Source organism: Balaenoptera physalus (assembly GCF_965194825.1).
Source record: "Balaenoptera physalus genome assembly, chromosome: 16".
In the NCBI taxonomy this organism is placed as follows: domain Eukaryota; kingdom Metazoa; phylum Chordata; class Mammalia; order Artiodactyla; family Balaenopteridae; genus Balaenoptera; species Balaenoptera physalus.
In genome coordinates, this window is record NC_138898.1 from 54,973,767 (window position 1) to 55,001,069 (window position 27,303).

Genomic DNA, 27,303 nt, shown 5'->3' on the forward strand with positions numbered 1-27,303 from the left:
AGCGGGGAGTCCTAACTACTGGACCGCCAGGAAATTCCCTGCCCTTCCTTTTTATTCGGCACAACTCTGTTGAATAGATGTGCCCCTGTCAACCCCAACCCCATCGTCTTTTGATAGACGCTTAGGTTGTTTCAAGGTTTTCACCGAAATGCTGTTGCAATGACCTCCCTTGTTTGTGTCTCTTTGGGTTCTTGTTTTTCTCTAGAACAGCTACCCAGAAGTGGAAGTACTGGATCAAAGAGAATGCCTATCCTGAATTTTAACAGACCTTTTGCCAAACTGTCCCCCCTTTCCCAATGACTCCCGCAAATACCGCTCATTCCCCACACCTTTGCCAGTACCGGACAATACCAGTCTTAATCTGCAGCCAGTCGCGTGGTTAAGGAAATGACGGGAAATCAGTGTGGCTGAAACAGAAGGGACAGGTGGAGCCCAGTACCAGATGAGCCTGAAGCGGTGGTGACAAAGGACAAGAAAAGCGCATAGCCCCGAGGCGTCCTCATAAACACCCCCTCTAATGAATGGGAACATTCAGTCGCAAGCACTTTCGACTTCCGCAGCCGACCAGCGCGCTGGGATTGCAGCCACTTGCCCGCCGCAGGGGCGTGTCCTCCGCAGGCCCCTCCCCCTCTGCGTGCGCACGTCGGGCTGCCTGCTTGGCTGCGGCGGCCGCGGCGCTGAGCGACGCGCGGACTCGGCGCTGACGGGCGGTGGACCTGAACTGCGGCCGGTGAGTGTCCACGGCCAGTGAGTGTCCGCGGCCGGTGAGTGTCCATGCGCTGCCGCACCTCCCTCGGGGCTCCTCCGCGGGCCTGGCCCGCCCGGGCCCTCGGGAGCTGGGCTCGGTCGGCCACGGCCCGCTGCGCCCCAGCGCCCGCTTGAGGGAGCCCTGGCGGGCCCTGGGCGGGGGGCGGCCCGGAGGGGACGAGCGGGGGGACCCCGCTTCCTAGACGGCGTTTCAAAGGCCCGGGGAGGCCTAAGCCGCGGGTTCGCGTAGTTGTGCCCCGGGGGAGGTGACTCCCTGGTCGCCGCGGGCGGACTTGGCGTTCCCGCGGGGCCTGCAGCCTCTGGCCGACCAGCCTGCACGTCTGTCCACCTTGGGCCGGCGAGGACCCCGACCTGGCCTGGCGGCGGAGAGCCGTGCCCAGGCTGTTGGCGTGGGCCGGGGCTCTGCCCTTCCTGCTCTTGACTCACCTCGGTCCGGTCACCTCTTGACTCACTAGGGTCCTTTGAGTCACTGTCTTGATTTCCGGAGTGACCCGCGGCCGCCAGATTGCGAGGGACCAACGTCAGGGGCAACCGGTTAGTCTGGCAGGGAGTCTACCTGTCACCTCATAAGCGCAGTGCCCTAGGTGTATTAATTGTCCCGTAAAAGCTGCCAGGACCGCCTTGCAGTCTTTGCACAAGGCCTGTGTCATGTCATTTAAGTGACTTCTGATGAACCGGTTGCTGTGGCCTGTGGCTGTTCATCCTTATTGTCTTGTATTCATGGCTCTGTGAACCACACAAGGCGGAGCATGACTGAAAAAATATAAACATCCTATGGTGCTCTACAGTTCAGGAAGCCCTCTCACTCTCAGCCCCTAACAAAACCCTGTGAGTTGATAGTTCTCCCACAGGTGAAATGGGTTTAATGATGAATCTCAAGTTAAGAGATTTAACCTGCATCCCACAATCAAGAAGATGGCACAGGTGGTCTTGTTCCTGGTGGTCTGCTCCCAGATCCCATGCTCTTTCCTAAACAGAGCCATGGAGATTGGAAATGGATTATGTTACTTAAACTAGACATTTTTCCCTCTCCCCCTAAACTGCCCTCCCAAGTAGAAGGAAACAGGGAGCTTACTGGTTTTATGTATTTGAATTTCTGTTAGGCATTAACCAGGTGTTTTGATTAAAATTTTAACTGCCATATTAAAATTTTTAGGTTTTCTTTTGTGAGGAGGAGGATAAGGAATATAAATGAGTAAATCTGTGCTTTTTAAAAAAATATTATTATTATTTTATATTTATTTATTTATTGGCTGCTTTGGGTCTTCGTTGCTGTGCGCAGGCTTTCTCTAGTTGCGGCGAGCGGGGGCTACTCTTCGTTGTGGTGCGTGGGCTTCTCATTGCGGTGGCTTCTCTTGTTGCGGAGCACGGGCTTTACGTGTGCGGGCTTCAGTAGTTGTGGAACACGGGTTATAGAGCGCAGGCTCAGTAGTTGTGGCGCACGGGCTTAGTTGCTCCACGGCATGTGGGATCTTCCCGGACCACGGCTCGAACCCGGGTCCCCTGCATTGGCAGGCGGAGTCTTAACCACTGCACCACCAGGGAAGTCCCTAAATCTGTGCTTTATTCATTATGTTTTTTTCAAGAAACATCACAAGACAAGACATCACAAGCTTACCAAGAGCTCACAGTTCAGTTGGGCATTTCAAGTTTACTTGGTGAAATTGGGAAAAGTTTTCAAATACAGTACCTACGCCAAAATACTGGTCGGGGTATGGAATTCGAGGGAGCTTGGAAACACACTTACTGAGTGACCTCGTCGGACTGGGGATGTAAAGAGGAAAAAATCTGTGATTCCCGCATTGTCTGACTTGATTTCCTTTTTTCCTTTGCCTGGGCCAATGAGATGATATGCTGTGAGTCACCAGAGTCAGGAGTATGAGCTACTCCAGAAATGACAATGCCAAGGAGAAGGTGAATTACAGAAAGTAAAGTATTCATTGCCTTTGGCTTACCGTTCCTTGAGTCTGTTGAAAAGCAAAATAGCTGGGGCCTTTGGGCTACCTTGGTTTTTTGGTTTCTTTTTAAAAGCTGACTCTCTTCATAGGATAGTTGGGCTCTGTATCAGGTTTGCACCAAAAACTGAAATATCACTCCTCTAGGAGGAAGATATTTTTGAAAAATTCGGAATTTAGTTTGTAACTCCTTGGAGAGAAAGATGAAAAATTTGAACAATACATTACCTCCTTGTATATTATTGGCCATAGTTAACTAAAAAGTTATAAATAGACATTTAATGCAGTCTCTTTTTCTGATACTAGTTAATGGGAGAATTACGAGATCTGGGTCACATCTCCTTTTGTGTTGAACACAGTGAAGGTTATTTGCTTTTTAACTTAATTTATTATATTTGTTAGGTTTGTGTAAAAGTATAGGATGAAAGCTCTGCCTTTTATTGTAATCTGAATAGTCTTTCAGGGTATTTTTGCCCTGCTGAGAAGCAGTGCCATTACTGATTAATTCTTGCCAGCAATGAGAGAGAGTGGGGGGGGGCATATCTTTAATTGGAACAGTTAATATAACTGCTTATGCTGGGGTCTTCCTCTTTTTTATATGGGAGTTATTTCACTCTGGTGACCACTCGGGTGCTCTGTGATAGTTCACTCCAAGGTTTACTTTTCCCTATTGACTTCATTTATTTACCATAAGATGTCTCCCATTATATTACACATTGTAAAGCCAGCTAATGAAGGCAGCTGGCTTTAAATTCTTTTAAACTTTCTAATAAATCTGACACACAGTACTGAAATACAGCAGCCCATAACTGATGGTCTGTTCTAGCAATGTTACATATGTTTACAGGATATGCAGTTACATTTATTCATAAATCCTTTCTGTATGACCAGTGTCTTTCCATTAAGAATAACAATGGTTTTGGAGTTCACTATAGATAATTTAGAGGTTCATAGCTATTATAAAGGGAATATATTTGCAATCAGCCCATCAGAGGACTGCATCTAAATTGCGATCATGGCTGACTGCAGTGGAGCCAGGAACTCTTTCTGGGTGGTCATATCAGCCACATCTGTAGTCAGACCTTTCAAGGTAATACTCTAAACCTTAACTAGGCATTTCAAAACAGCAGTTAAATTCATGAGGCTCTTCTCAGTGAGCAGGTTTTAATGTTGCTTTGATGTAATTTTAAAAGGCTTTTAGCAAATGTGCATTTCCCTATGTGATATATTTCTTTTAATCAAATATTTTAATAGTAATCCAAGGGTGTTTAGTCTGCTTTTGGAGTAGGAATTGCATCAGATTGCGTGTCTTCTTGCTGTTCAATGATGTGATGTTGAGGAGGGTTCTTTTTTCAAATGTGTGCTTAAGTATCTCTCTCTCTGAAAGTCTACATATACACTAACTTTTTGTTTGCACTTCAAAATGATTGGATTGTTAAGTACAAAATTGAGCTGATTAATCAATTTATAACCATTATTTTCACTCACAAACAACTATTCAACACTAGACAATGTTGTTTTACATGTGCGTATGTGTATCCAAATACATACATATTAATTTATATTAGAAAGAGTGAAAAATAAACAGTTTGTTTCTCCCCAAAAAGGAAGCTGTGGTATATTTTTGATCATGAGAAAAACATTTAAACCCCTTGAGCTGCAGTTTCTGTGTCTGAAAAATGAGGTTAATACTTGATGAGCCTTCAAGTCTTGAGTGCCTTGAATGCTGCTTTTCAATCTAAGACAGGGGTTTCCAAACTTTTCTATTTCACTAAGTTTGGGGTTGGGCCTGGGAACATGTGTTTTTAAAGTTTCCCATGTGATTCTTGTCTGGGGCCTCCTTGTCTAAAGCCCAGGCTGGATGGAAGAGGGAGTAGATTGGTAGGAAGGCAGAGAAGTAAGCGACAGCATACATGAGGAAGGAGACAGCAGAGAGGACAGAAAGGGCGGATTGCTGCACACAGTGACTGCGGTCAGCTTTTCTGCCAGAGGCCCAGCAAGTGGATATTCTTTTCTCTCTACTTAGGGGAAAAACTGATTTTTGTCACACGAATAGATTTGTTTCCTTCCCAGGAATATCGTAAGCCTAATTATTGTCATAGTTCTCAGTAACTTTAAAAGGGCTTTGGGGAAGAATGGCATAAAGAGGCAGGTGTCTAGCACCCCGCCAGCCTGACTTTTTCTCAATACTCCCAGCTTCTTGCCTTTCTCCCAGTGAGCGCTCTCAGTCTTGGAAGCCTCAAGTTTCACTGTCTTGTATTATATTCAATCCCGCAGTTACCTCAGGGCTGTGGGAAGGTGCTAGCATGATTAAAACAATTTGCCATCATGCTTTTAGCTAATCTAGTTGGCTGACCTGCCTTCTCAGTCACTGGGGTGATCGTATTTATTATGCCAAACAGTGGGACCCATAGTCTGAGCATACAGGTATACTGAAGGAGTTGGTGAGACAGGATGTTTGAGTCAGAACTGTCCTGGAAAATCTGGAACATAAGGCTCCATCTTTAGCACTGTTGTCTGTACTGCACAGTTAGCATTTATAATATAATACACCTGTTATGTTATTTATTTTTCTAGTTCTCTCTCTCTCTTTCTCAGTTGAAAGCTGCTTGAGGTCCCGAACATCTTAGGCCTCTTTGTAGTCGTAGAGCCCATGAGCATTATAAGTGTTTGTTGATGATAAGATGGCATGTCACATGCCTTCCTTAGTACTGGATCTGCTGTTCTCTCTGGCAAGACCACTAGGAGCTGCTGCAGAGGAGCTGTTGTCACCTGGAACTATTTCCAGGGCAATTTGGAGGAGGGCAGGCAGATGAAGGGGAAGAATCAGTGAGCAAAACTGAGTGTGGGTTGGGAGGGGGGGCTAGGGAGTAGTGTTTGAAGGCAGATGAGAAAAGCAGACGTAATGAAGTGGCATTAAACCTTTACTCCCTTGATTTTCTACAGGAAGGCAAGGGGAGAGTCATGCCTTCTCTTTGCTTAGTAGTAACAGGTATCCCACTAATTAGAAAATAACTTTTAAAACACTCTATTCTGGGGCTTCCTTGGCAGTCCAGTGGTTAAGACTTCGCCTTCCAATGCAGGGGTTGTGGGTTCGATCCCTGGTTGGGGAGCTAAGATTCCACATGCCTCGGGGCCAAAAAACCAAAATATTCAAAAACAAAAACAAATAAACAGAAACACTATTCCTCTGACACACTTGGGTTTTTGTCAGCCTCAGCAAAATTTCTAAGTGTCTGGGCTCAGTGTCATGTTTGTCTTGTTTTGTAACACTTTTTGTGTTTGCAAAAAGTCTTACTGGCGGACCCAGAAGGAACAAAGTGGGGTGACTGGCTGCTCTAGGTTATGCTTTCTTCCCTTTGCATGTGGCTTTTCCGGGACTTATGCCCAGATTTTAAAGTCAACACATTCAAGTGGAAATGCCTACAGGTAGAAGGACAAAGAAGCTATCTATCTGCCCATTTGGCACATGTCTTGCCTCTATGGTGTGCAGACTATTGGCACTGAGGGGATGTACAAAAACAACAGCAAACCCAGCAGTCCTTGTTCACAGGGGGTTGGCAGTCACCTTGAGGAGGTGCAAAACAGTAAATTCACTTTGTACGGTTTGATTGTTGTTTTGACACTCAGTATTCTGCGAGGTCAAGAAAGTGAAGAGCTGAGAAGTGGAAAGGATGATAATTTGAATGAAACCCACTGGGTTAGGTAAAAGACAGAGTAGGAAGAGAAAAGAAGGAAGGAGGGGAAACCCCTCTTCAATGAATAAGCATTAAGGGGTTTTACTGAAAACATATTACCCACAAAAGGAATGTCTCTCATAAAGTAACTCGTCTAGAATAGGGATTCTTAAGCTGAATTCTCGGTCCACAGGTGAACTTCAGGGGCCTGTGGTTGCTCTGGAATAGCATAGGCAACATTTTTTAAATATGTAATTGTTCTGGAGAGAGAGTTTGAAGTCTTCATCTGATTTTCAAAGGGATTTGCAACTTCAAAAGGCTAATGATTGTTATATTCTGACGAATACCCTTGCTACCCATCTTCAGAAGTGCACGTTTGTGAATTTGTATCTTCAGATGAGGAGGTATTTCCGTGGAAGATTAGAGACAGAAACCGTAGGATTCCTTTGTAAACAAGCAGCCTTCTACCAAACATCAAGTGTCATGGGACATACTTGAGTGTTCATGCAAAGGACAGCATGTTCCCACGTACGCAGTGGTCTAATCTGGTTCCCAGGAGTGGGGCAGCTAAAGTGCCCTTACCTGACTGGTGTGGGTAAGGCTCCAGGTCTGCCCTCAGGGACCTTATAGTCGAGTGCAGCCGATTAGAATGTGTACCTGTCTGTGATACAGAGGTAGAGCCAAGTAGGAGTGTTGGGGAGGGGGTGAGTTGGCACAGAAATCACATGCTTTTTGGAAGGTCAGGACGTTTTTCAGAAACTACTAGACTGTTGGAAACAAGGTATGAGAGAGTGGAGGGAGCCCTGGGCAGGTCTGTGAACAGTGGCTAATTCAAGACCAGCTTCCCTCTGCTGCTTTGGACATGCAGACCTAAAAGACTGTCCTAGAGCTGCCGTCACTTAGCACACACGGCGGGAAATGGAAACCGTCTGTTTCAGAGTGAGTGCCCTAGCTGCCCCAGACCACAGCCAGCAAAGCATGCTGAGCTCAGGGCTCCTGAGGGCGGAGGAGGAGCTGAGCTCCCGCCCCCCACCTGCCCTGACTGCTTTAACTGTGGATGCTCCACTGTACTTGCTCCATGTGTTGGCCTTCTGTGTAGGGTTTGGTTTGGGAAAAGGGGTGAGCATACCTCTTAAAGCCCTGGAGCACATGATTCTCTGCCTTTCTTGACATTTGCCCTCGCCATCATGTCTACCTTTTTTCCCCCTAGTTATTCATTCGTTATTGCCTAATCAGGTCCTTAGTCAGCAGTAGATGTTCTGGGCTATTTGAGTTTCCTCTCGATAATGATTAGTGGTGACAGTGATGTTTGATCAGTTCTGGAGACCTCTTGGGAATTACAGGCACCCATTCCATGTATCTTTAATTTATGTATTTTGTGCAGGCTGCCTCATGGAACAGGAAGTTATTTGTTTTACAGTGGCAAGATGCTGTTTGTTTTTTAATTTTCTTTTTGGTAAATTGCGGTCACTGTAGCATTTTGCTTTTCCCCCTTGCAATAATAACCTAATGCCTTGGTGTATTTCCTCCAAAATGTGCTTAAAGACAGGATAAGGGCATGTTAAAAGAAGGTTGACCCCTTCGCTAGACTAACGAACATGAAGAGAATGCTGCTGTGAAATCCCTTCTCTAAAGCCAACTGGGGGAATAAAGGGTTTTCACAGAGGTGGACAGGAGGAAGGGTTGGTGGTTTGTGCATGCATGGGGTGGAGGAGTGCTGGTAAGCGTTTGTTACCTGGACTGTTAAAATTTTGCCTATCCATTTATTTATTTATTTATTTTGGCCACACTGCGCAGCATGTGCGATCTTAGTTTCCTGACCAGGGATCAAACCCGCACCCCCTGCAGTGGAAGTGCAGAGTCTTAACCACTGGACCACCAGGGAAGTCCCGCCTATCCACTTCTTTAAAAAAAAAAAAAAAAAAGGTAAGGCAGTATTCTGCTCTTAATCAGGCTTTCAAAGTCCTTAAAATCTAAAAGGTGTGTGGTCAATAGTTGTATCTGTAGAATGTCAGGAAGCCAGTTTAAAACCAATGCAGTGCAACATTTCTCTTTCAGTGAGCTATTTGAGCACAGAGCATCATGTGCTTGGTCCCCTACAAGGCCCGTGTCACCCCCCACCCTCCATCAGTAGAAATTTCTGCAGTAAAAATGCTGTTCAAAGATGCTTACTCACTAGCTAGCCATTTTTCTTATTTCTGGGATTCACTTTTAAATGTTCTCTTTGTCATCTGCTCTTTGAGAACACCTTGATTCTGAGAATACCTTACATTCTGGAAATTGTCTATTCACTCAGCAAACCCTGATTAGGTAGGTACCCTGTGTTGGGCAGTAGGAGACAAAGATAAATGAGCCATAATCTGGAAAAAAGACGTGTACAAATAAATACTGTAACAGAATACAAGTGCTGTAATAGATCATGAAAGGCTTACTTAGGTACCTCTTAATGTAACAGCATGCCTCCAAGATCATCCAGCTCATTGTTATCTAGACCTTATTTTTAGAAGCAGTACAACTCCATTTTCAGAGGAATAGGGGAGCTGCTCTGTCTGAAATGGGTTGGGGAAGCCCACAGTCTTTCCTGCTCTGCCTCCTGTTAAATACCATCTTCCCTGCAGCTCACTGAGAAGTGCCTCTTATTTTATAAATGAGGATGTTGGAGTTCCAGGGCAGTTGTGTAATACAGCTAGCTAGCGCAGACCTGGTAGTAGAGCTTAGTTCTCATTCTTAGCCTACTTGTCAGTCAGACACCAGACTGATAAATAATAATTAGATTTTCTCCCAGTTTTATGTTCTATTCCTCCAAGAAGTCAGTGAGCACATTTCTATCAGGGCTTCACCTCTGCCTGGCTTTGTTACTGAGCCTGCTTTATAGGTTTTGCCTCCTAGTGATCTAAATACAAATCAGTCCTATTCCCAGGAAGGTACTGTGACCCTTTTCATTGTCATCTGTGGGCAGTGCCAAGTTGCCCCACCTACAACCTCTTCTGTTTTCTGGTGGAAATTCAGTTTTCCCAGAAATCTCTGTAAAGGATATTTCATGAAGGTGTGATGGATGGTGTGAAGCTTAGTGTGAAAACAAAGCTCTTCTTGTCTCTGTAAACTGATGAAGGGATGAGAGGTTCGAGCAGGGTTTTCAGCCTTGGTGCTGTTGACGCTTTGGGCTGGATAATTATTGTTGTTATTGGTGTGTGTGTGTGTACGCACATTTGTGCTTTCTGTGGGATGTTGAGCAGCATCAGACCCACCTCAGACCCACTGGATGCCGGTAGCACAGCCCATCCTCCAGTTGTGACAACCAAACATGTCTCCAGGCATGGCCAAATGTCCCTTGAGGGATAAAACGGCCCGCATCTGAGAACCGCTGGGTTAGGGATTGATTGGCAAGAGACCTAAATGGAAATCAGAATATTCAAGTACATTTTTCATTTACCTAAACTTCTATTTACAGTGATGAGCTGCTCTAAAGAAACAAAACAGTAACATGTCCCGTCCCCGAGCCTGACCCTCTGTGGCATGGAGGGGCTTCACGTAACTCATGTTCAGAGCCTCCTTAAAAGAACTGAACTCTGGTGATTATCTTCCTTTAGGTCCTTTGCAAAATTTATTTTGCTAGAAATTCCAAGGTTTTTCTGTTCCTTTCTTGGTATCTAGTGTTATCAGAATGAAAACAGAGGTTCTTTACAGTGAGCATTCAGCTCAGTCTGTGACCCCAGTATAGATTTGATGCTACCTGTAGGGCCTTTCATAGAGACAGGGGTTTTTCCATTTCTTAACTAAAAGTATACAGGAACATTTGTTAACTTTAAGTGACACTTTATTTAGTTTATTAATCAACATCATACTATATGGCAGTTTTATAAGTAAATTATCTCATTTAATTTTTATACCTTCGTTGCAGAGTTGTTATTACTATCCTTACAGATGAAGAAACTGAGACTCAGAGAGATAGCTGGTCCAGGGCCACCCAGCAGGTGTGCAGCGGAACCAGGGTTTTCTCTCTGTCCTGCCTGACTAGAGCCTGTGCCTTGACCACAGCCCTATGCTGCCTCTCAGCCTGTGTGTGGCAGTGGATTCTCTCTTGGCTGGGCTTAGTTCAGGTCAGGTTTGTTGGGCGCCTACCGTAGGCCGGCTCTAGAGATCATCATGCAATTCAGTCATTGCCTCAACTCCTTTGGTGTCCTGTCAGCACATTAGCATTGTGCTGTGCAGATAGGACTTCTGTGCGTATGGCTGCTGTTAGACTTGTTGAGCCCATCTTCTAGAAACTTTGAGATGGAGGGATTTGGCCTGCATGTCATAGGATGTATACCGAAATACAAATACTTATATTTGTATCTAAGTTAATAGTCACGTTTATACATATGCTGAGTTACTGCCAGTGACTACTGCATGGGGAGGCTGTGTCCTGGGCACTTCGTCCTGGTGAGGAAACTAATGCACATGGCTGTGGAAATTTCACGGACAGACCAGGTAGAGTAATGTGTGATGATCTGTTATCTCTTACCTTGGATCCAAGAAGGCTTCAAGGAAGAGCTAGAGTATCTAGAAAAAGAGTTTGAGGGCATTTTGCTAAGTAATCACTGTGCCACCTTGATTTTTCTGCCTTTCAAGTATGGTTTTGAGGGGTGTTGCAAGTAAATTGTTACTAACAGTGAAATTTGTGAATATTTTGTTGTTCAAAATATAAGTTTTATTGAGTTAAAGATTATCCTTATAAGTCAGCTCTCCTTCTGGATGCTTTTTAGAGTGGAAGAGAGGGCTGCTGTTACAACTAACTGCTGATAACTTCACATCACCTACAGTATATTTTTTCTACCCTCTAGTTCCTAGCTACTCCTAGGGGACATTTTCATCCATGTACAAATAGGCCAGATATACTGAGGAAAACAGTTGCGCACCCCCATTCCTAGGAGCTGTTGCCTCATTTATTAGTACAGGGAACCAGAGAGTCGAGTGGCAGCAGGCTGCCTGCTCTGTGCTCCTGACCGCTCCTCCAGTGGAGGCAGGGCCTGCTGGGAACGCTGGGAAAGCCGAGCCTCTTACTCTAAGCAAGTCCAGTAGCTATTGCTGCTGGTCCCCTGCCACCATAGACGCAAGCCTGTGAGGACAGCGCCAGCCTCTTGGAGTTGCCCGTTCTTGGTCAGGGCTTGTTTCCTTGCCACCACTTCACCCACCCCTTCCCCTGCTGCCAGAATCTAGGCAGTCGTGAAAAAGCCTGAGAATGATACCTAACTCTGTAGGCCTGTGGAAATATGTTAAGATCCCAAACAGGTCCACAGTGAGACAGAGGAGCCACCTCATTAGATTGACCAATGCCTTGGCCTATGGAGTTGCTAATCTTATAAGAAGTTTATGTTGATGTACTTCCTATCCATCACACTGCTGTTTCAAAGGCAGATGTATTTTCAGTAGACAGAAAGATAGGACTGAATAGGTCTTAGACACTTAACACAGGGAGGACACGCTTTCAGATTCTTAAAACCAGGTCTTCTATTTCTCTGTAGTTACTATGGTAATAGGTACTATAGAAATGTGCAGACTCTACTGTGACTTCCTCTTGGTGTTGGGATGCCCCAGGGCCTCTGGCTTCATCGTCCACCAAGACCTGGCAGATCTGGCTGCTTCCTTCCAGGCACTGAGTGGTGGCGGGGGTGGGGGGATGGAGTGGGCGCCATCCTCCCCCTTGGGACCAACCATCTCCAGCCTTGGCCTGCCGTGTTACTCAACAAAAGCAGGGCTCGCCAGGGGACAGCCTTCTCGGGTTGCCCTGTATTCTGAGTGAGCCAAGATGAGAGTTGTGGGGATGGGCAGCAGCAGCTTCTGAAACTTCAAATGGGAGCCTGAGCATTTACTTCTCAGAAATCATAGGACTGAGCTCACTTTTCATACTAAAAAAACAAATGGCACTCAGTGGTTTAGCAAACCCCTCCACTGTGAGCGTAAATGCAGTGTAATATAACCTCAGTTTCCATGTTGCTAGTAGTCTGTCGTGACAGCCTACTAATTTCACGTTCATGTACCACTGAGGTACATGTACCACTGAGGTACACAGGAGGAATCACCTTGCATTCAGAAGGACTCAGGTTTGGTCCCAGCTCCACTGTTTACTCTGAGTGACCTTGGCCATATTACTTAATTCTCTTGATCTTAGTTCCTTCATAGTCATGGGATTCTGCTCGAAAGTGACTTAGCCTGGTGTGTCCACATCTGTTAGACTTTAGTCTGGTGCTCTTCCTCTGCACCACCCTCTCTTGGGTGAACTTGAGGGCCTTTGGTCCCTGCAGGGATGCTGCTTAGGTTCTGTCGATCCTGTTTGTACAGAGGAAATTACCTGGGAGCCCATAGCACTTCTAGGTTTTCCAAAATGGAAATTCAGCAGAAGCATCCTAATCATCCACTCTCTCCCTCAACTCCCAAATGCTATTTGTAGTCATCATTTATGAGAGAAGCTGAAGTCACAGGTGACAGTTGTTACACCTGAGTGAAAGGAAATGTGGCTGACCACTTAACCCACAGAACACGTGCTTTCAAGATTGTTCCAAAGTTGGAATGATTTTTGCTTGATGGGGATGACCCACCAGCATTTACTCTGTTACAACCAGCCCTGTAGATGTCTGGTGCCTAGGCTTTGTTCTTATAAAATCCCAGCCTAACCATTTTAGAAGTCAGTCAGTACTTCAGCCCCCACCCCTCCAGGTCCTTCTCATGGGACTGAAGAGTCTTGTCTTCTCAGCCCTGAGACCCAGTGGCACTCAGGGAACAGGGCAGGTCTTGTATTTATTTCATTTGTAGTAGGAAGTGGCGTCTTTGGTGCCAGCAGCAGTAGATTTCTGGCCTCTTCTCTGCTCTTTTCAGTGTTTCAGGTTTCGTCCCAGTGTCTGCTTTTGAACTCTTGCTCAGCTGTATTAGAATGTGCTAGAGATGAGCCCACCCCTCCACAGTGAAAAAAGCCTGCCAGAGAAGTCTTGGACTTCCTGAATCACGCCAGTTTTTGAGGTTACTAAGAGGCTAGTGCCCTTAGTTGCTTTCTGGTTGCTTGTTGCCCAAATGTGCAGGTGTGTGTTGAGTAAATCTGACGCAAGAGCTTTGTGTCCCTGGACTCCCCACTTTTCCAGGATTCTTTGTCTGAACTTGCTCTTTGTCAGGAGGTTAATAGTCATCCATTCAATGAACTGTGGGATTGAATTCACCCAGTGATCAAAATGAAGTGGGTGAAGCTTGTGTGTAAGATTTCCTGAGGTGTGGCTGCACCAGAGTTCAGAGACCTCAGGTCATTTATTCTACAAGCTCAGAAGGTATTGATCTAGATGATGTGGTTTCCTCAGGGTTTTGAGAGGCCCCTCTTATCACTGCTTTGTAGGGTTAGAGCCGAGTCAACCCTGTGCACCGCTCCCAACCTCCAGCTTAGCTAGCATCGAGCAGCATCTGCAGTGTGGATTTTCTAGCTTCAGTGGTCACAGGTCTCACCTCAGAAAGAGCAGGAATTCCCATTTCCTGACACTGTCAGAGGATGAGGGTGGAGTCAGAAGTCCTCAGGTGTGACCTGCCCAGAATTACCCATGGATTCACCAAATTTCACATTCTTCCTCAGTGTTTCAGAATCACCCAGCTGCCCATTTTCGCCAACAACTTTCTCAAGAGATCATCAGCATTTGAGCAGCGTTGAGTTTCATGAAGCACTTGTGCACACATTAGCTCATTTAGTCCTCACAGCACACTCGAGAATGTGGAGCAAAGAGAGTTTTGTTACCCAGTTTTATGGATGATGAAACTCAGCCTTCAGAAGGTTATGACTTACCTATAGCCATGGAGCTACTAAGCATTGGAACTCCAACCCAGATCTTTCTAACTCTAAAGACCATACCCTTTGTGCAGGGCCCAGCTACCTTTCCATTCCCGAAGGTGAGCTGGATCTAGAGCAATAATCAACAGTTAGTGGGAGCCCAAAAGTGGCCCCTGTAAACTGACAGGTCCACTGAGCTCCCCCTCCCCTGCATCATTCCAGCCCTCCCTGAGGTCTGGGAGCAGCGCAGGGAATGTCAAGGCTATTTGCTACAGAAAACAGGTTGCACCTCCTCTTCACATCCATATGCCAGCTGGGGTGCAAAACTGGCCCTTGGTGCAGGGTTTACGCTTATAGATACTGGATTTTAAACAGTGCTGAGGAGAGCAAGTTTATTTCCACGTTGCATCCGGGAACAGGGCTTCTTCCCCCTGTTGAGAATTTCCTGGTGTCCTAGCATCTGAAAAAAGCTCACCAGGAGTGTCTCCTAGGGTAGACCAGCTAGTAAACAGTTCTGAGTTTATTCTCAATTCCTTTTGTAACATTAACATTTGTTATAAAGTGGTTTCATAGTCATTATCCTATTTGATCCTGGTAATAGTCTTTTATTGAATGCTGGGCAGATATTCATTGCATTTTACAGGTGAAAAATGGAGAAAGCCGGAGAGATTTGGAGGCTCTGAAGAGATGCACCTTCCTGCCCCCTGGCTTCCTCCCTCCTGCTCCCTCTCCCTCCACAGTAGCCCTAGCATTGTTTGTTCCCCAGATCATATATAGGGTTAGAAGTAGGATGTTAGAATTTACTCTTTTTGTGTAGACAGATATTCAGAAAAGAACTTGCATGATGGGTAAACAACCCATATCTTTTTTTTTTTTTTTAACATCTTTATTGGAAAAAATATGGAATGCTTCACAAATTTGCGTGTCATCCTTGCGCAGGGGCCATGCTAATCTTTTCTGTATCGTTCCAATTTTAGTGTATGTGCTGCCGAAGCAAGCACAACAACCCATTTCTTTATATCTGCTGAGGCTTGCCTGATAGGAGTGTGTGGCACCATTAAGAATTGACTTGGCCTGATTATGGGATTGTTCAACAGAAACAGGTATTCTCAAAGGTGAAAAGGGGATGTAGAGAAGGAACAAATCCTATAGTCCAGGAAAGGGGGTGTCTTGGACTCTTGTATTCTGTGTTTATCATCTGAAAACATTTGTGGTGCACATATTGTACATGGTTTCTGTGAGAGGTGATGCATCGTTTTTAACTATGACCCTCCTGAATGTCACAATATGTGGGTGGGGTGAGATCATAGACAAAGATGTATACAGTTGAAAGGTATTAGTTCAGCCAGAAGAGTGGAAAACGCACAAACACATCTCCATGGGCTCTGGGAAGAAAGCTGTACCAATGACCTGAGGCACCTGGAGACAGAAGAAACCAGAGGCCTCATTACCAGCAGTACTGGCTAAGAAAAGGAGTCAGAGCTTGCTGAGGCGCCTGCCCTTACAGGCCGGCGGGTGAGGAGCAGCCTTGCTGGGCAAGGGGAGAGAGGACGCGGGACTGGGCCTGTGTGGTGCTGTCAGAGGGGCCAGGGAGTCAGTGTCCACCTCTGATGTGGGGAGAGCAGCCCGGGGCGGGGACTACGGGGGAGACCCTGGGCTGCTTCAGCCCTGGGAGAGGACTCTGGGGGAGCAGCAGAAAAAGCACAACACTGGCCCCTAAATGAAGGCGACAACCCAGCTGGGCCCTGTGAGGTGAGAATGGCCTTGGCCAGCTCAGAGGCATGGGAATTATAAACAAGTCATTAGTTAGAAAAAAACCAGACCACCAGAAAGAGGGGTGGAGGTGGGGAGAAGGAGGGAAGGAGGGAGGGAAGGAGTCAGATTTGAAGGAAAATAAAACTAGATTTCATACCATTTAATTCAGAGACGTAGTACCCAACTAAATTTTTTATTATTTTACTTGGTGTTTTAGAATTTAATCCATATTTTATTGTCACCCCTCACCCGCCCCCTTCATTTAGCTCGCTTTGTCAGTAGGCATTTCATTCATGCATTGGCAACAATTACAGCTCAGGATGGAGACTTCTCAGGGTGCTGTGCTGTACATGATTTGGAACATGGTATTGGACTCTGAGAAATTCAGAGTATGAGGGAGTCTTGATCTGTCTTGTAGGATGCTTCTAGTTTAATGGGTGGGAAACAGGCTGATGGCACTTGTGGAAGCTGAAGAATAATCACCTCTTATAAATGTGACGCCAATTCTAGACCGGACTGAACTCTGAGCCGCCAGCAGCCTTCTAGGAGGCAGGCAGGGACTTCTGGTGCCCAGTAGGAAGCCATTCGGTAGGGAGGGAGCAGCCGCTCACCTTCCCTCTGGCTGCTTTCCTCTGTGTATGTGGGAAAACAACACTAGCTCATGTTGTGGGCATCCCATGAGTTGCGGTAGCTGATAGCTGGTCACTGTCAATTCCAGTCAGGCAGGAGGACTGTTCTAATTTCAGGGAGCTGGTTGCCTCCCTTTCCTCCCCCTTTCCCCCTCCTTCCTCTCTAGTTCTGGCCAGGCTCAGCAACCTGCCCCCTTCCCTCAGTTGTGGTTTTCCTGGGCAAAGAAAAAGAACGCGAATGAAAAAAAGAATTGTTACGGATGAAGTCTCCACTGTGTCTTTTGGGATCACCAGGTGGGGAAGGAGTGGTGATTATGTTTCCATCTGGCAGCCGTGTCCCAGGCTGACTGACCTGAGATTTGCTGACGTGAGTCTCTATGGAGGAGGATTTAACGTCTTTGAACATGACTGTTCTTTCAGAAGCCCTAGAGTCTTGAGCCTGTCATTTACCAGGGCAGAGGCTTTGAAATGAGTGTTGTGGATCTCTGCTGGGCTAGGTCCACAGGAGGGAACATTGGTGATCAGGACGTTGTTGCCACTTCTCTCAGATCAGGTGTGGGAGTGAAAACCAGTAGTGATCATGTGAACAGCTAGGAGTACAGGAATTATGGAGTTGTGGAAGTAGATTTTATAAAGAGAGTCACAGTTTTCTGGAAGTAGAAGAGAGAGAGAGGGCAAATCGACCTTTCTAGAATTAGTAAGAGCAAAGTAAAGGGCCCAGGGGACTTCCTGGTGACCACTTGGTACAGTACAGGGTCTTAGCTGGTTTCCTTGGTCCAATTGCTCTCTCTGTCCCTCCCTTCTCCCATGCCTTTCCCTCCCCCCTTTCAAGAGAATTGAGCCACTTTATATGAAAGAAGGAGCCAGTTAGCTAAAAAGTCCAACAAGTAACAAGTATTCATAGTTTTCCAAATTCCCTTCCTGTCACCATCAGTATACTTAGTTGTAGATAGTTGTAGTCAGTGTTTGGGGGCCTTTTTTTAACAAAGAAGTTTATGTAGATTTCTTTATGCAGGGGTAGAGCCCAGTCAACTTGTTGCTGTGGTGCCAGGATTCCATTGTTTACTGTTGTTTGAGTAGCCCTGCCCTGTATTGTTAGGCTGTGTGACTTTTTTCAAACGTCATAGTATGGCTACTTATCATTTTGGTACAGATTACTATTAATAATTCTTGAAGTGTATTTCCCACAGTGGAATATTTTGGGATCTTTCTGTTTTCATTTTTGTTGGGGGGTTGGGGCAGCTTCATGTTGATAACAAGAGGTTGAAGTCTAGAAAGGTTCCACATTTATGATTTGGCCTCTGATTTTCTAGGGATTACAGTGGTTCCTACAAAGAAAAAAGGATTTGAGTGTAGAAGTCAGCCTGACCAAGTTTGGCCACGTAGCTTTTCAGAGAATGAAGTGATTTCTGTTTCTGACGTGCAAGGTGGCTCCTGAATGCTGCACCCCAGGCCACTCCCTTGAGGAACAGTGGCCAGGCCTCAAGAATGGACACAGCTCTCTTGCTGGCACCGAGCCTGTGTGGGTTGAATGTACTAACTGAGCCTTCCTGAGAGTGTTCTCCTTCGCTGCCAGATGGAGTTTTTAGCCTGCGTAAGGACTCAGTATTCTTGCCGCTGGGATGGAATAAGCTGGTATCTGTCCTTCTTTCAAAGCAAAATCCTTAAACCGTGTTTTGAGTTTAGAACCTGTTGAAGTAGTGGACCGCAGAGTGTGCTTTGCTGGCCACGGATGCCTACTGTTGGCGGCACTCGTTACACCCACCTTCTTTCTTTTGGATTTGTTGTTCAACAAGTATTTATGGAGAGCCTGTTATTTTTGGGGCCCTGTAGCTACAGCAGTGAAGCAGACAGCTGTGGCCCTGCCCTTGGGGGCAGAGTCGGGCCTCCTGAGAGCTGGGAGGAGGGAATTAGGGGCTGTTGGGCAGGACCAGGTTGAAGAGGGTGGGCGGAGGGTGTGCCTGAGGGGGGACTGGAACAAATAAAGTGCTGCTGAGAAAAAAAATGCCACGACAGGCACTGGAGGAAAGCTGGCTTTCCCTTCCTCTGTGTTTTTAAGAGGAGCAGAAGCCTTGTTGCTCAAGTGACTACACCTCCCAGAATGTGCAGTTATCATCAAGTAAAACAGTCAATGGTCAGATTTAATCACTCATACAGTCACTGCTGTGCAGCATGTTGATGAGGTGGAGGAATTTACCTGTTACTGCAGTTGGTAACCTAGGCAACCAAATGGCATTTGTTCTTGTCTTTGCCTGATTTTAGTTTTTTCCTGTAAGCAGCATGGGGGCTGCAGTCTTCAGGTGCCTGGGGCGTGTCCTCAGTGTGGCCGTGCACCTGCCTAGAGCCTCTGGGGCCTTTTACTGCAGCCTCTCTCCTCTGGGAAGCCTAGAACTCTCATCTCAGCACCCTCTCCTCTCTGCAGTCTGAGTGCCGAGCAGCTGGGGACAAATTGTGGCTCTCAGGGTCCCTAAGGGAGTGGAGCTCAGATGTTCTTTCTTAAAAGTCTGGGGAATTCCCGGGCGGTCCAGTGGTTAGGGCTCCACACTTTCACTGCTGAGGGCCTGGGTTCCATCCTGGTCGGAGAACTAAGATCCCATGAGATCCCACAAGCCGTGTGGTGTGGCCAAAAAAGAAGTCTGTAAAGTTGGGTCAGTATGAACAAGCTGGGGGAAGCTATGTGGGGCTTATTCCACAGTTGGCAGAGTCTACCTTGACCCCTCAAAGAGGACACATAGCTGGGCAGCCTTTCACCATCTCTGTGGACTGTACAGTTTCTAGCTTTGTTCATATTGTTGCTTGATCTAGAGGCACTTCCTCTCCCCCACCCCAGATCCCATCTGTTGTTGATGGTCTGCACCATACCGTCACCAGCACTTTGATAGAGGAGAGTGTATCTAATTTGGAGTCAAAAGAAGGTCCCATTTTCTATATTTTGCTATTTCTTTTCTCTCTTCTTTTCAGCTTTATTGAGTTACAATTGACAAACAAAATTGTAATTGTTTAAAGTGTGCAACATGATGATTTGGTAGATGCATACATTGTGAAAGGATCCCCACAATTAAGTTAACACATCCATCACCTCACATATTTACCTTTTTTTAAAAAATAAATTTATTTATTTTATTTATTTATTTTTGGCTGTGTTAGGTGTTCGTTGCTGCGCGCGGGCTTTCTCTAGTTGCGGTGAGCGGGGGCTACTCTTCGTTGTGGTGTGCGGGCTTCTCATTGTGGTGGCTTCTCTTGTTGCAGAGCACGGGCTCTCGGCACACGGGCTTCAGTAGTTGTGGCATGCGGGCTCAGTAGTTGTGGCTCGCGGGCTGTAGAGTGCAGGCTCAGTAGTTGTGGCGCACGGGCTTAGTTGCTCCACGGCATGTGGGATCTTCCCGGACCAGGACTCGAACCAGTGTCCCCTGCATTGGCAGGCGGATTCTTAACCACTGCACCACCAGGGAAGCCCCTGCCTTTTTTTTAAGTGAGAACACTGAAGATCTACTCTCTTAGCAAATTTCAGTTACGCAGTGCACTATTATCAGCTATAGTCACCATGCTATTCATTAGCTTCTCAGACCTTATTCATATTATAACTGAAAATTTGTACCCTTTTACCAGCCATTACCCATTGCCCCCACTCCCAGGCAACCCCCATTCCACTGTGTTCTATGAACTGAACCTTTTTTTTTTTTTAAAGATTGTACATAGAAATGGTACCATGCTTTGTCTGGCTTATTTAACTTTCTGCTATTTTCTAAGTGTTCTTGGGCAAGTACAAACCATTATATCTGATATTTACTTAGTGCTTACCAAGTGGCAGGCACTGTGCTTCCATGTTCTCACTTAATCCTTCCTATCATTAATCCCATTGTATAAATACTACATCTAAAGGTGAGACAAGGTTCAGAAAGATCCTGCTGAGCAAAACCATGCCTTATAATATCCCCAAAGATAACAAAGAAGATGTTATCTAGAGAAAACTAAGGATATTTAGCAAAATACTAACAGTGGTTGTATCTGTGGGGTGAGATAGAGGTTGTTTTTTACTCTTTATACCTTTCAAGGACCCTTATGCCTTCTTTATACCTTTCAAAGACCATTTCTTATAATTCTTTGTTCTCCTTGAACAAAGAAGTACCTATTTCTGGGTAGAGCTCAGTAATGCTCAGTAAGTAGATGCTGCTTGAGGTAGAAAGTTAAGGTCTCTTCTTTTCTTGGCTTGATTTGGCCTGAGTTGGTAGCCCTGGTCTTGCGTTACTGTGTTAGTTGTTGGTGCAGCTGTGCTGCTGTTCATCTGGAAAGTTCCCAGATGGGCTCCCACCCCTTTGCACTGCCAGGATGGAGGGTGAGCTTGTTGTGTTCTGGGGCCGTATCTCCCTGGCTGACGAAGGCAGGCACCGATTGGCTAACTTGTTATTTCCTTCAGCTGGGCAGAGTCTGGAGTGGGCTGGGGACAGTTTGCTTGCGTGGTGACTCAGTGTAGCTGATGCAGGTTGTCAGGGGCCTTTCAAGCAGCTCTGCTATAAAGCAGAGCTGCTCTGAATGGCCTGGCTCGACGTTCCACTTTGTGTGCTTCTCTGCTTCTCTCTGCACAGGGCCACCTGCCTTTAATAGGTAGGCTGGGCTGGCTCAGATGAGCTTGCTGCCACACTGAGAGCTGCTGCATTGCTCTTTTTTTTAAAATGATGTTTTCTTTGTTATTTTATGTTTTGGATAACTTTTAAGTTTGCTATAATTTCAGAAATACAGAAAAGTTGTAAGAATAGTACATAGAACTCTTGTGTATGTTTTATCCAGATTTACCATCAGCATTTTGCCTCATGTGCTTTACTTGTGTGTCCTCCCCCCTCCATGTACGTGCCTGTACACACACACACGCGCACGCACGCTTGCTCTTTTTCTCTGTCTCTGAACCATTTGACGATAAGTTGCAGGTGGTATGCCCTGTTACTTGTGAATACCTCAGTATGTGTTTCCTAAAACAAGGACATTCTCTCAACTAACCACAGTGCAATTAAAAAAAACAGCAAGTTCAGCATCAATACAATGCTATCACCACTGTCCATATTTTGTCCATATGCAGATATAGTCCCAGTAACGGCAAAGCTTTATTTTTAACGAAAACATTCCTGAGGCACGTGGGTGACTCCTTGCTTATGTTGCTCAGGGGAGAGCAGAACCAGCAGGTGTTTGGGGGACGTGACTGTCGTGGGCGCCGCATCACCTGCTCCTCATGTCTCTGCAGGACCAGAGTAGTGAGAGCAGGAAGAACCACACTTGGCAACGATGTCAGCGGAACTGGAGACCTCAGAGGGGGTGGATGAGCCAGAGAAAAAGAGCTCTGGGGCCCCAGAAGAAGAAAACCACACCAGGTGAGCGATGGGGGCTGGCCATGTTGAGTCAGGTGGGCCCAGGGCCTGCCATGCCCAGCACACCTGGCTTCAGGTGCTGGAGGCACCAAGTGTGGTCAGGGTCATGCTGCTGTGGTCCCTGGACACCAGGCTGGCACTGCAGAGACAGCATATGGCACCCTGGGCTGCTCAGCGCTCTGCCCGCTCCTTCTCACCGTCATCTCCATCATACGAGGAGGCAGGACGGGCACTGCTAGGAATGCTGAATAGTGGAACTTGATGGTATTCCTGGTCCTTTTTTCTTCTTAAAATTCTAAGCGTTTTGTCATCTGGGGTGAGAAAGGGTAATCAGAGGCAAAGCTGGCACCTTTTCCAGTGTCTCCCATCCCCTCGAATGTGGGAGCAACTCTAACTTCAGGGCTTTCCTTTCTGGGGAGGACCAGTTCATCACTCAAAGCCTCTAGTTACCTGGGCCTGTTCTTCATTGTTCTTAGCCTCTCCTTGTAGCCCTGTCATTGGCAAAGTTTTTTTTTTTTTTTCTGAATATTTATTTATCAAAGTATGGTTGATGTATAATATTATATAAGTTACAGGTGTACAGTATAGTGATTCACAATTTTTAAAGGTTATACTCCATTTATAGTTATTACAAAATATTGGCTATATTTCCTGAGTTGTACAATACATCCTTGTAGCTTATTTTATACATAGTAGTTTATACCTCTTAGTCCCCTACCCTTATATTGCCCTCCCCCTTTCCATCTCCCCGCTGGTAACCACTAGCTTGTTCTCTATATCTGTGAGTCTTCTTTTTTGTTATATTCACTAATTGTATTTTTTAGATTCCACATGTAAGTGGAATTTAGTATTTGTCTTTCTCTGATTTCACTTAGCATAATGCCCTCCAAGTCCATCCATGTTGCTACAAAAGGCGTTATTTCATTATTTTTTGTGGCTAAGTAATATTCCATTCCATATATGTGTATGTGTGTGTGTGTGTATATCTATCTATCTATCTATGTATATATCTCACGTTCTTTTTTTTTTAATTGGAGTATAGTTGCTTTACAACGTTGTGTTAGTTTCTGCTGTACAGCAAAGTGAATCAGTTATACATATACATATATCCACTCATTTTTAGATTTCCTTCCCATTTAGGTCACCACAGAGCAGTGAGTAGAGTTCCAGCAAAGTTCTTTTTTTATATCTTGAAATAATTGCTAATAATAAATATTGTCAGCACATGAGTGATATGATCCAGTCTCCTAAAGAAGCCAACAGAGGCTGGGCTTCGAGAGGTCAAGTTTTTCTCGCTCTAGTAGATGATTGTGTGGACGCACGTGAGCCCCCACCCAGCGTGTTCTCCACCTTGTCTGGTACTGGCTACTGGCATCTGTCAGCACCACTCCATCCTGCATAATTTTGTTAAGCAGCACAAACCTAGGTCCTGGCTCTAACCTCCCCGGCCTTGATTTCATTTGCATCCTCCTACTCCTGGACCCAGCCACATGTAATCCTGAAGACACTGTGGGTCCAAGGTGGGAGGAAAGCAGCAGGGCCACCCCAGGAGATGCACGGTCAGTCCTTCTCAGTGGTGTGGATTCCGGGAGAGACATTCCCAAAGGTTGTCTGTTCCCTGAAGCCAGCACACGCTGTGGTAGGATTAGAGGTGTGTGTTTGTTCGGGCACTAGGGGGCCACAGAAGCAAAGCATCATTCATTTGGGTGGTTCAGAGAGACACAGACACTGTGGAGGAGTAGGTCACAGTCATCCAGAGCGTCTCCCAAGTCCTTGGAGCAGACTCACGTCTGCCTGCCCTGTGCTTCTTGGTAAGAGGCTGGAATCAAGTTTCTGAGCAGCCTCTGCCTCTAGCTCAGCAAGTGGTCAGCCTAGAGCTGGGAAGCGCTAATTCACACACGCATGCTCTCTCCATAGGATGGTGGACCTCTCCGAGCTCCTGAAGGAAGGGACCAAGGAAGCACATGACCGGGCAGAAAACACCCAGTTTGTCAAGGACTTCTTGAAAGGCAACATCAGGAAGGAGCTGTTTAAGGTTTGTGCCCTAGGTCATGGACTGGGTCGGGCTGGGGGCCTTAGTCCCATGAGGAAGCCCCCCTGGAGCCTTTCTCCATACTCCCATGCTTTCTCAGCGTCAGGCTGTGGTTTCATGTCTTAAGTGGAATAACATAGTGATGTAAAGGAAGTGATCCATGTTCCAAAGAATTCACCGTGTCATTCCTTTAAGAAACAAAAGCTTCCTGCGCATGTGAAATAATTCACTGTATAAAAGTAGGCCTTTGGGGAATGGAGGTGGGTGCTACTCGAGCCTTTGTCTACAGCTGCTCAGAAGTGTGGGCAGTGGGCTCGGGAGTTGCCGGCCAAGGTCCCCCTTTCCCATGGTCTCCCCATCGCCCTCGGCAGCTGGCCACCACTGCACTGTACTTCACATACTCGGCACTTGAGGAGGAGATGGACCGGAACAAGGACCACCCAGCCTTTGCCCCCTTGTACTTCCCCACGGAGCTGCACCGGAAGGCGGCGCTGATCAAGGACATGGAGTATTTCTATGGTGAGGACTGGGAGGAGCAGGCGCAGTGCTCCGAGGCCACCCGGAAGTACGTGGAGCGGATCCACTACGTGGGGCAGGATGAACCAGAGCTGCTGGTGGCCCACGCCTACACCCGCTACATGGGGGACCTCTCAGGGGGCCAGGTGCTGAAGAAGGTGGCCCAGCGGGCCCTGAAACTCCCCAGCACAGGGGAAGGGACCCAGTTCTACCTGTTTGAGAATGTGGACAATGCACAGCAGTTCAAGCAGTTCTACCGGGCCAGGATGAACGCCCTGGACCTGAACCTGAAGACCAAAGAGAAGATCGTGGAGGAGGCCAACAAGGCCTTCGAGTACAACATGCAGGTACTGCCAGGGGTCAGGCGGGAAGGGGCCTCTGACCGCGGGGGGCCGCCCTGGGTCTGCCTGAATGGACATCAGTGCACTAGGACAGAGGAGCTGCCCAAATGGGCATCAGTGCGCTAGGACAGAGGAGCTACAGCCTGCCCGAGAGAAAGTCAAGGGACCAAACAGGCCAGAGAGCACGAACCCAGTCATGGCTCTGCCTTGTTTGATAGCCTGTGTGTTGTGTTTTGGGAAGGCGAGGCCCCAGCACATTGAGGGGTTGGGAAGGAGAGAGCCATCTCCCTCCCTCTCACCCCAGGATCCTGGTCTTAAGGAATGGGTTTCCCCTTTTTAGCAAGGATTGCTATGAAAAGTCCTACTTGATAAGTTCAGGGAGAGAATCAAGGAGAGTGAGAATGACTCAGTTTACAAGTAGCTGTTAGATGGGCCCAAGTCTGGGGAGGCTGATTCTGTGTCCAGAGCCCAGGCCCAGCCCTCAGCACCAGGAAAGTTGCCACGGGAGGTGGTGAAGCGCCAGCCTGACCACAGGCCTGGCAGCCCTCTATTCTGCTCTCAGCAGGCCTCTGAGGGCCACTCAGGCTAGGTCAGCCCTGTCAGGGCCTCATTCTCCCATGTTCCTCTTTTTCTGTTGTTTCTTGCTAAAAATACCCAGCAGCTGGAAATAGGGAAGTACCAGTGCTCACACAGTGTCTTGGGGCAGCGCTTTTGCTTTCTCCTCCTATCTGTTCCCTGGTAGTTTCAGTTGTGGGCTGTCAGTCTGGGCAGCACAGGTGCGGCCACACCTCCCAGAGCTCGGTGGCGGGGCACGGACTGGGGCTGCTGCTCTGCACTCCTGAGCAAGCCTCGCCTGCTCCAGCTCCCTCTGTGTCTGGGGGGGAGAGATTTTTCTTTGAAAACAGAGGATACACAGTCCAGTGATGGCCGTCGATCCTCTGCACCTGCAGATATTCAGTGAACTGGACCAGGCTGGCTCCTTGCTGGCCAAAGAGACCCTGGAGGACGGGCTCCCTGTGCACGATGGGAAAGGAGATGTGCGGAAATGCCCCTACTACGCTGCTAAACAAGACAAAGGTAGGTCTCGTGTGTCCTGAGCTCCCCCCAGGGTGGTTGTGTCCGTGTCCCCCGCTGATGCCATGTCCCTTGTTGGTGCTGCCATGCAGGTGCCCTGGAGGGCAGCAGCTGCCCCTTCCGAACAGTCCTGGCCGTACTGAGCAAGCCCAGCCTCCAGTTCATTCTGGCCGCCAGCGTGGCCCTGGCTGCCGGCCTCTTGGCCTGGTACTACATGTGAAGGACCCACCACCCACGCTGGCACCCTCCTCCTGACCACTGGCCCGCCCTCACCTCCACCCACGACCAAACTACCACCTCAGGTGACTTTTTTTAATGCTGGGCTTGAGAAAACAAGCAACCAGTAAAAGCCAGATGCTAAAGCCTTTGCCTGTCAGCATCCCATCTGTGGGCCAAATGCTGACCTGGGTGCAGGCCCACCCTCCCTGCAGCCCCCAGGCCATGGCAGCAGGAGCAGCCAGCGCAGCTCAGCGGGCCAGCCTGGGCCTCTGGAACCAGCTCTGCTGCCGGGGCACCCACACCTCTGACCCCAAGCCTCTTTCCCTCTGCTCTTTCTCGTCGTGTCGGCATTTAGGTGGGTATCTTTCCCCTGCTGGGAGTGGGGTAGCTAGCAAGTTCAGGCTCCCATAGCCCTGGGGTCTGGGGGGCTCCCTAGATGTGGCTGCTCTTCTGCAGGACCTCTCCTGGGGGCGGGGGCCAGGAAGAGGACAGAAGCCAGGCTCGCACCCTGCCTCAGAGGCCCTGGGAGCTCCGTCCTGGGTAGCCAGTCCTCATGCCTCTCAAGCAGAAACCTGAGTGGGGTCTGTTTGCCCGTGGCCTGTCTCCTCTGACCTGTGGAAATGCTACTGCACTCAATAAAATGGACTCTGACAGCTGCCTCCCTCCTTCCTGGTGTGATGTCATCCTTCTCGATGGCCCCTGGCAGCCCCTCACGTGCTCCCAATACTGCTGGTCACGTTCCAGCAGCGCACCTCTCCAGGGCGGAGTCACTGTGACCATCTCACAGAGACCCTTAAAGTCCATGTGGTCCCGCGGTTTTCTAATTCTCAGAGTGCTTTGGAGTTTTCCTACTTTTTGAATTTTTTTTTTAATAACTAAGATAAGAGCATATAATTATATAATAATTCATTGTCTAAAATAGAAATGAAGTATTTATTTTAATAGGAATTTATTACCGGTTTTATATATTGAGGATCTGTGAAAGTTTTACTCAGAAAAGGGTTCAATGGTGGGGACACTTTTTTCAATAACTGACCGAGCCCACTTGCCTTCACAAGTCAGATGAGGGGCAGAGGCAGAGCCGGCCAGAACCTGCGGGCCCAGCTGCCTGCCCACCCCCAGTAGCCTCAACCCCAGTGGCTCTGTCTTGCTTAAGGGAGCGAGGGTACCTCCCTGCAGGGTGGGATGACC

The 27,303-nt window shown here is 47.3% G+C and overlaps 1 protein-coding gene across 5 annotated transcripts; it reads left to right on the forward strand.

Moving 5' to 3' along the window:
• The first annotated feature begins 599 nt into the window (after positions 1-599).
• On the forward strand, positions 600-26,777 carry HMOX2 (heme oxygenase 2). Of its 5 annotated transcripts, none has more exons than XM_082429080.1 (6): positions 600-730; positions 21,807-21,933; positions 23,848-23,965; positions 24,334-24,825; positions 25,770-25,896; positions 25,986-26,777. In XM_082429080.1, the coding sequence occupies exons 2-6, from the start codon at positions 21,848-21,850 to the stop codon at positions 26,111-26,113; spliced, it is 951 nt and encodes a 316-aa protein (XP_082285206.1). In that variant the 5' UTR covers positions 600-730; positions 21,807-21,847; the 3' UTR covers positions 26,114-26,777. The 5 variants fall into 5 exon arrangements, 4 of the variants coding, with proteins under 4 accessions (XP_082285206.1, XP_082285205.1, XP_082285208.1 ...); XR_014254623.1 differs by having other exon boundaries at positions 613-764; positions 25,682-25,896; positions 25,986-26,008; XM_082429079.1 differs by having other exon boundaries at positions 614-764.
• Positions 26,778-27,303: the final 526 nt, after the last annotated feature.

Coding starts and splice junctions, on each gene's coding strand:
- HMOX2 (XM_082429080.1), top strand. CDS start 21,848: ATGTCAGCGGAACTGGAGACCTCAGAGGGGGTGGATGAGCCAGAGAAA. Junction 21,934..23,847: donor GAAGAAGAAAACCACACCAG/GTGAGCGATGGG, acceptor CTCTCTCCATAG/GATGGTGGACCTCTCCGAGC. Junction 25,897..25,985: donor CGCTGCTAAACAAGACAAAG/GTAGGTCTCGTG, acceptor GCTGCCATGCAG/GTGCCCTGGAGGGCAGCAGC.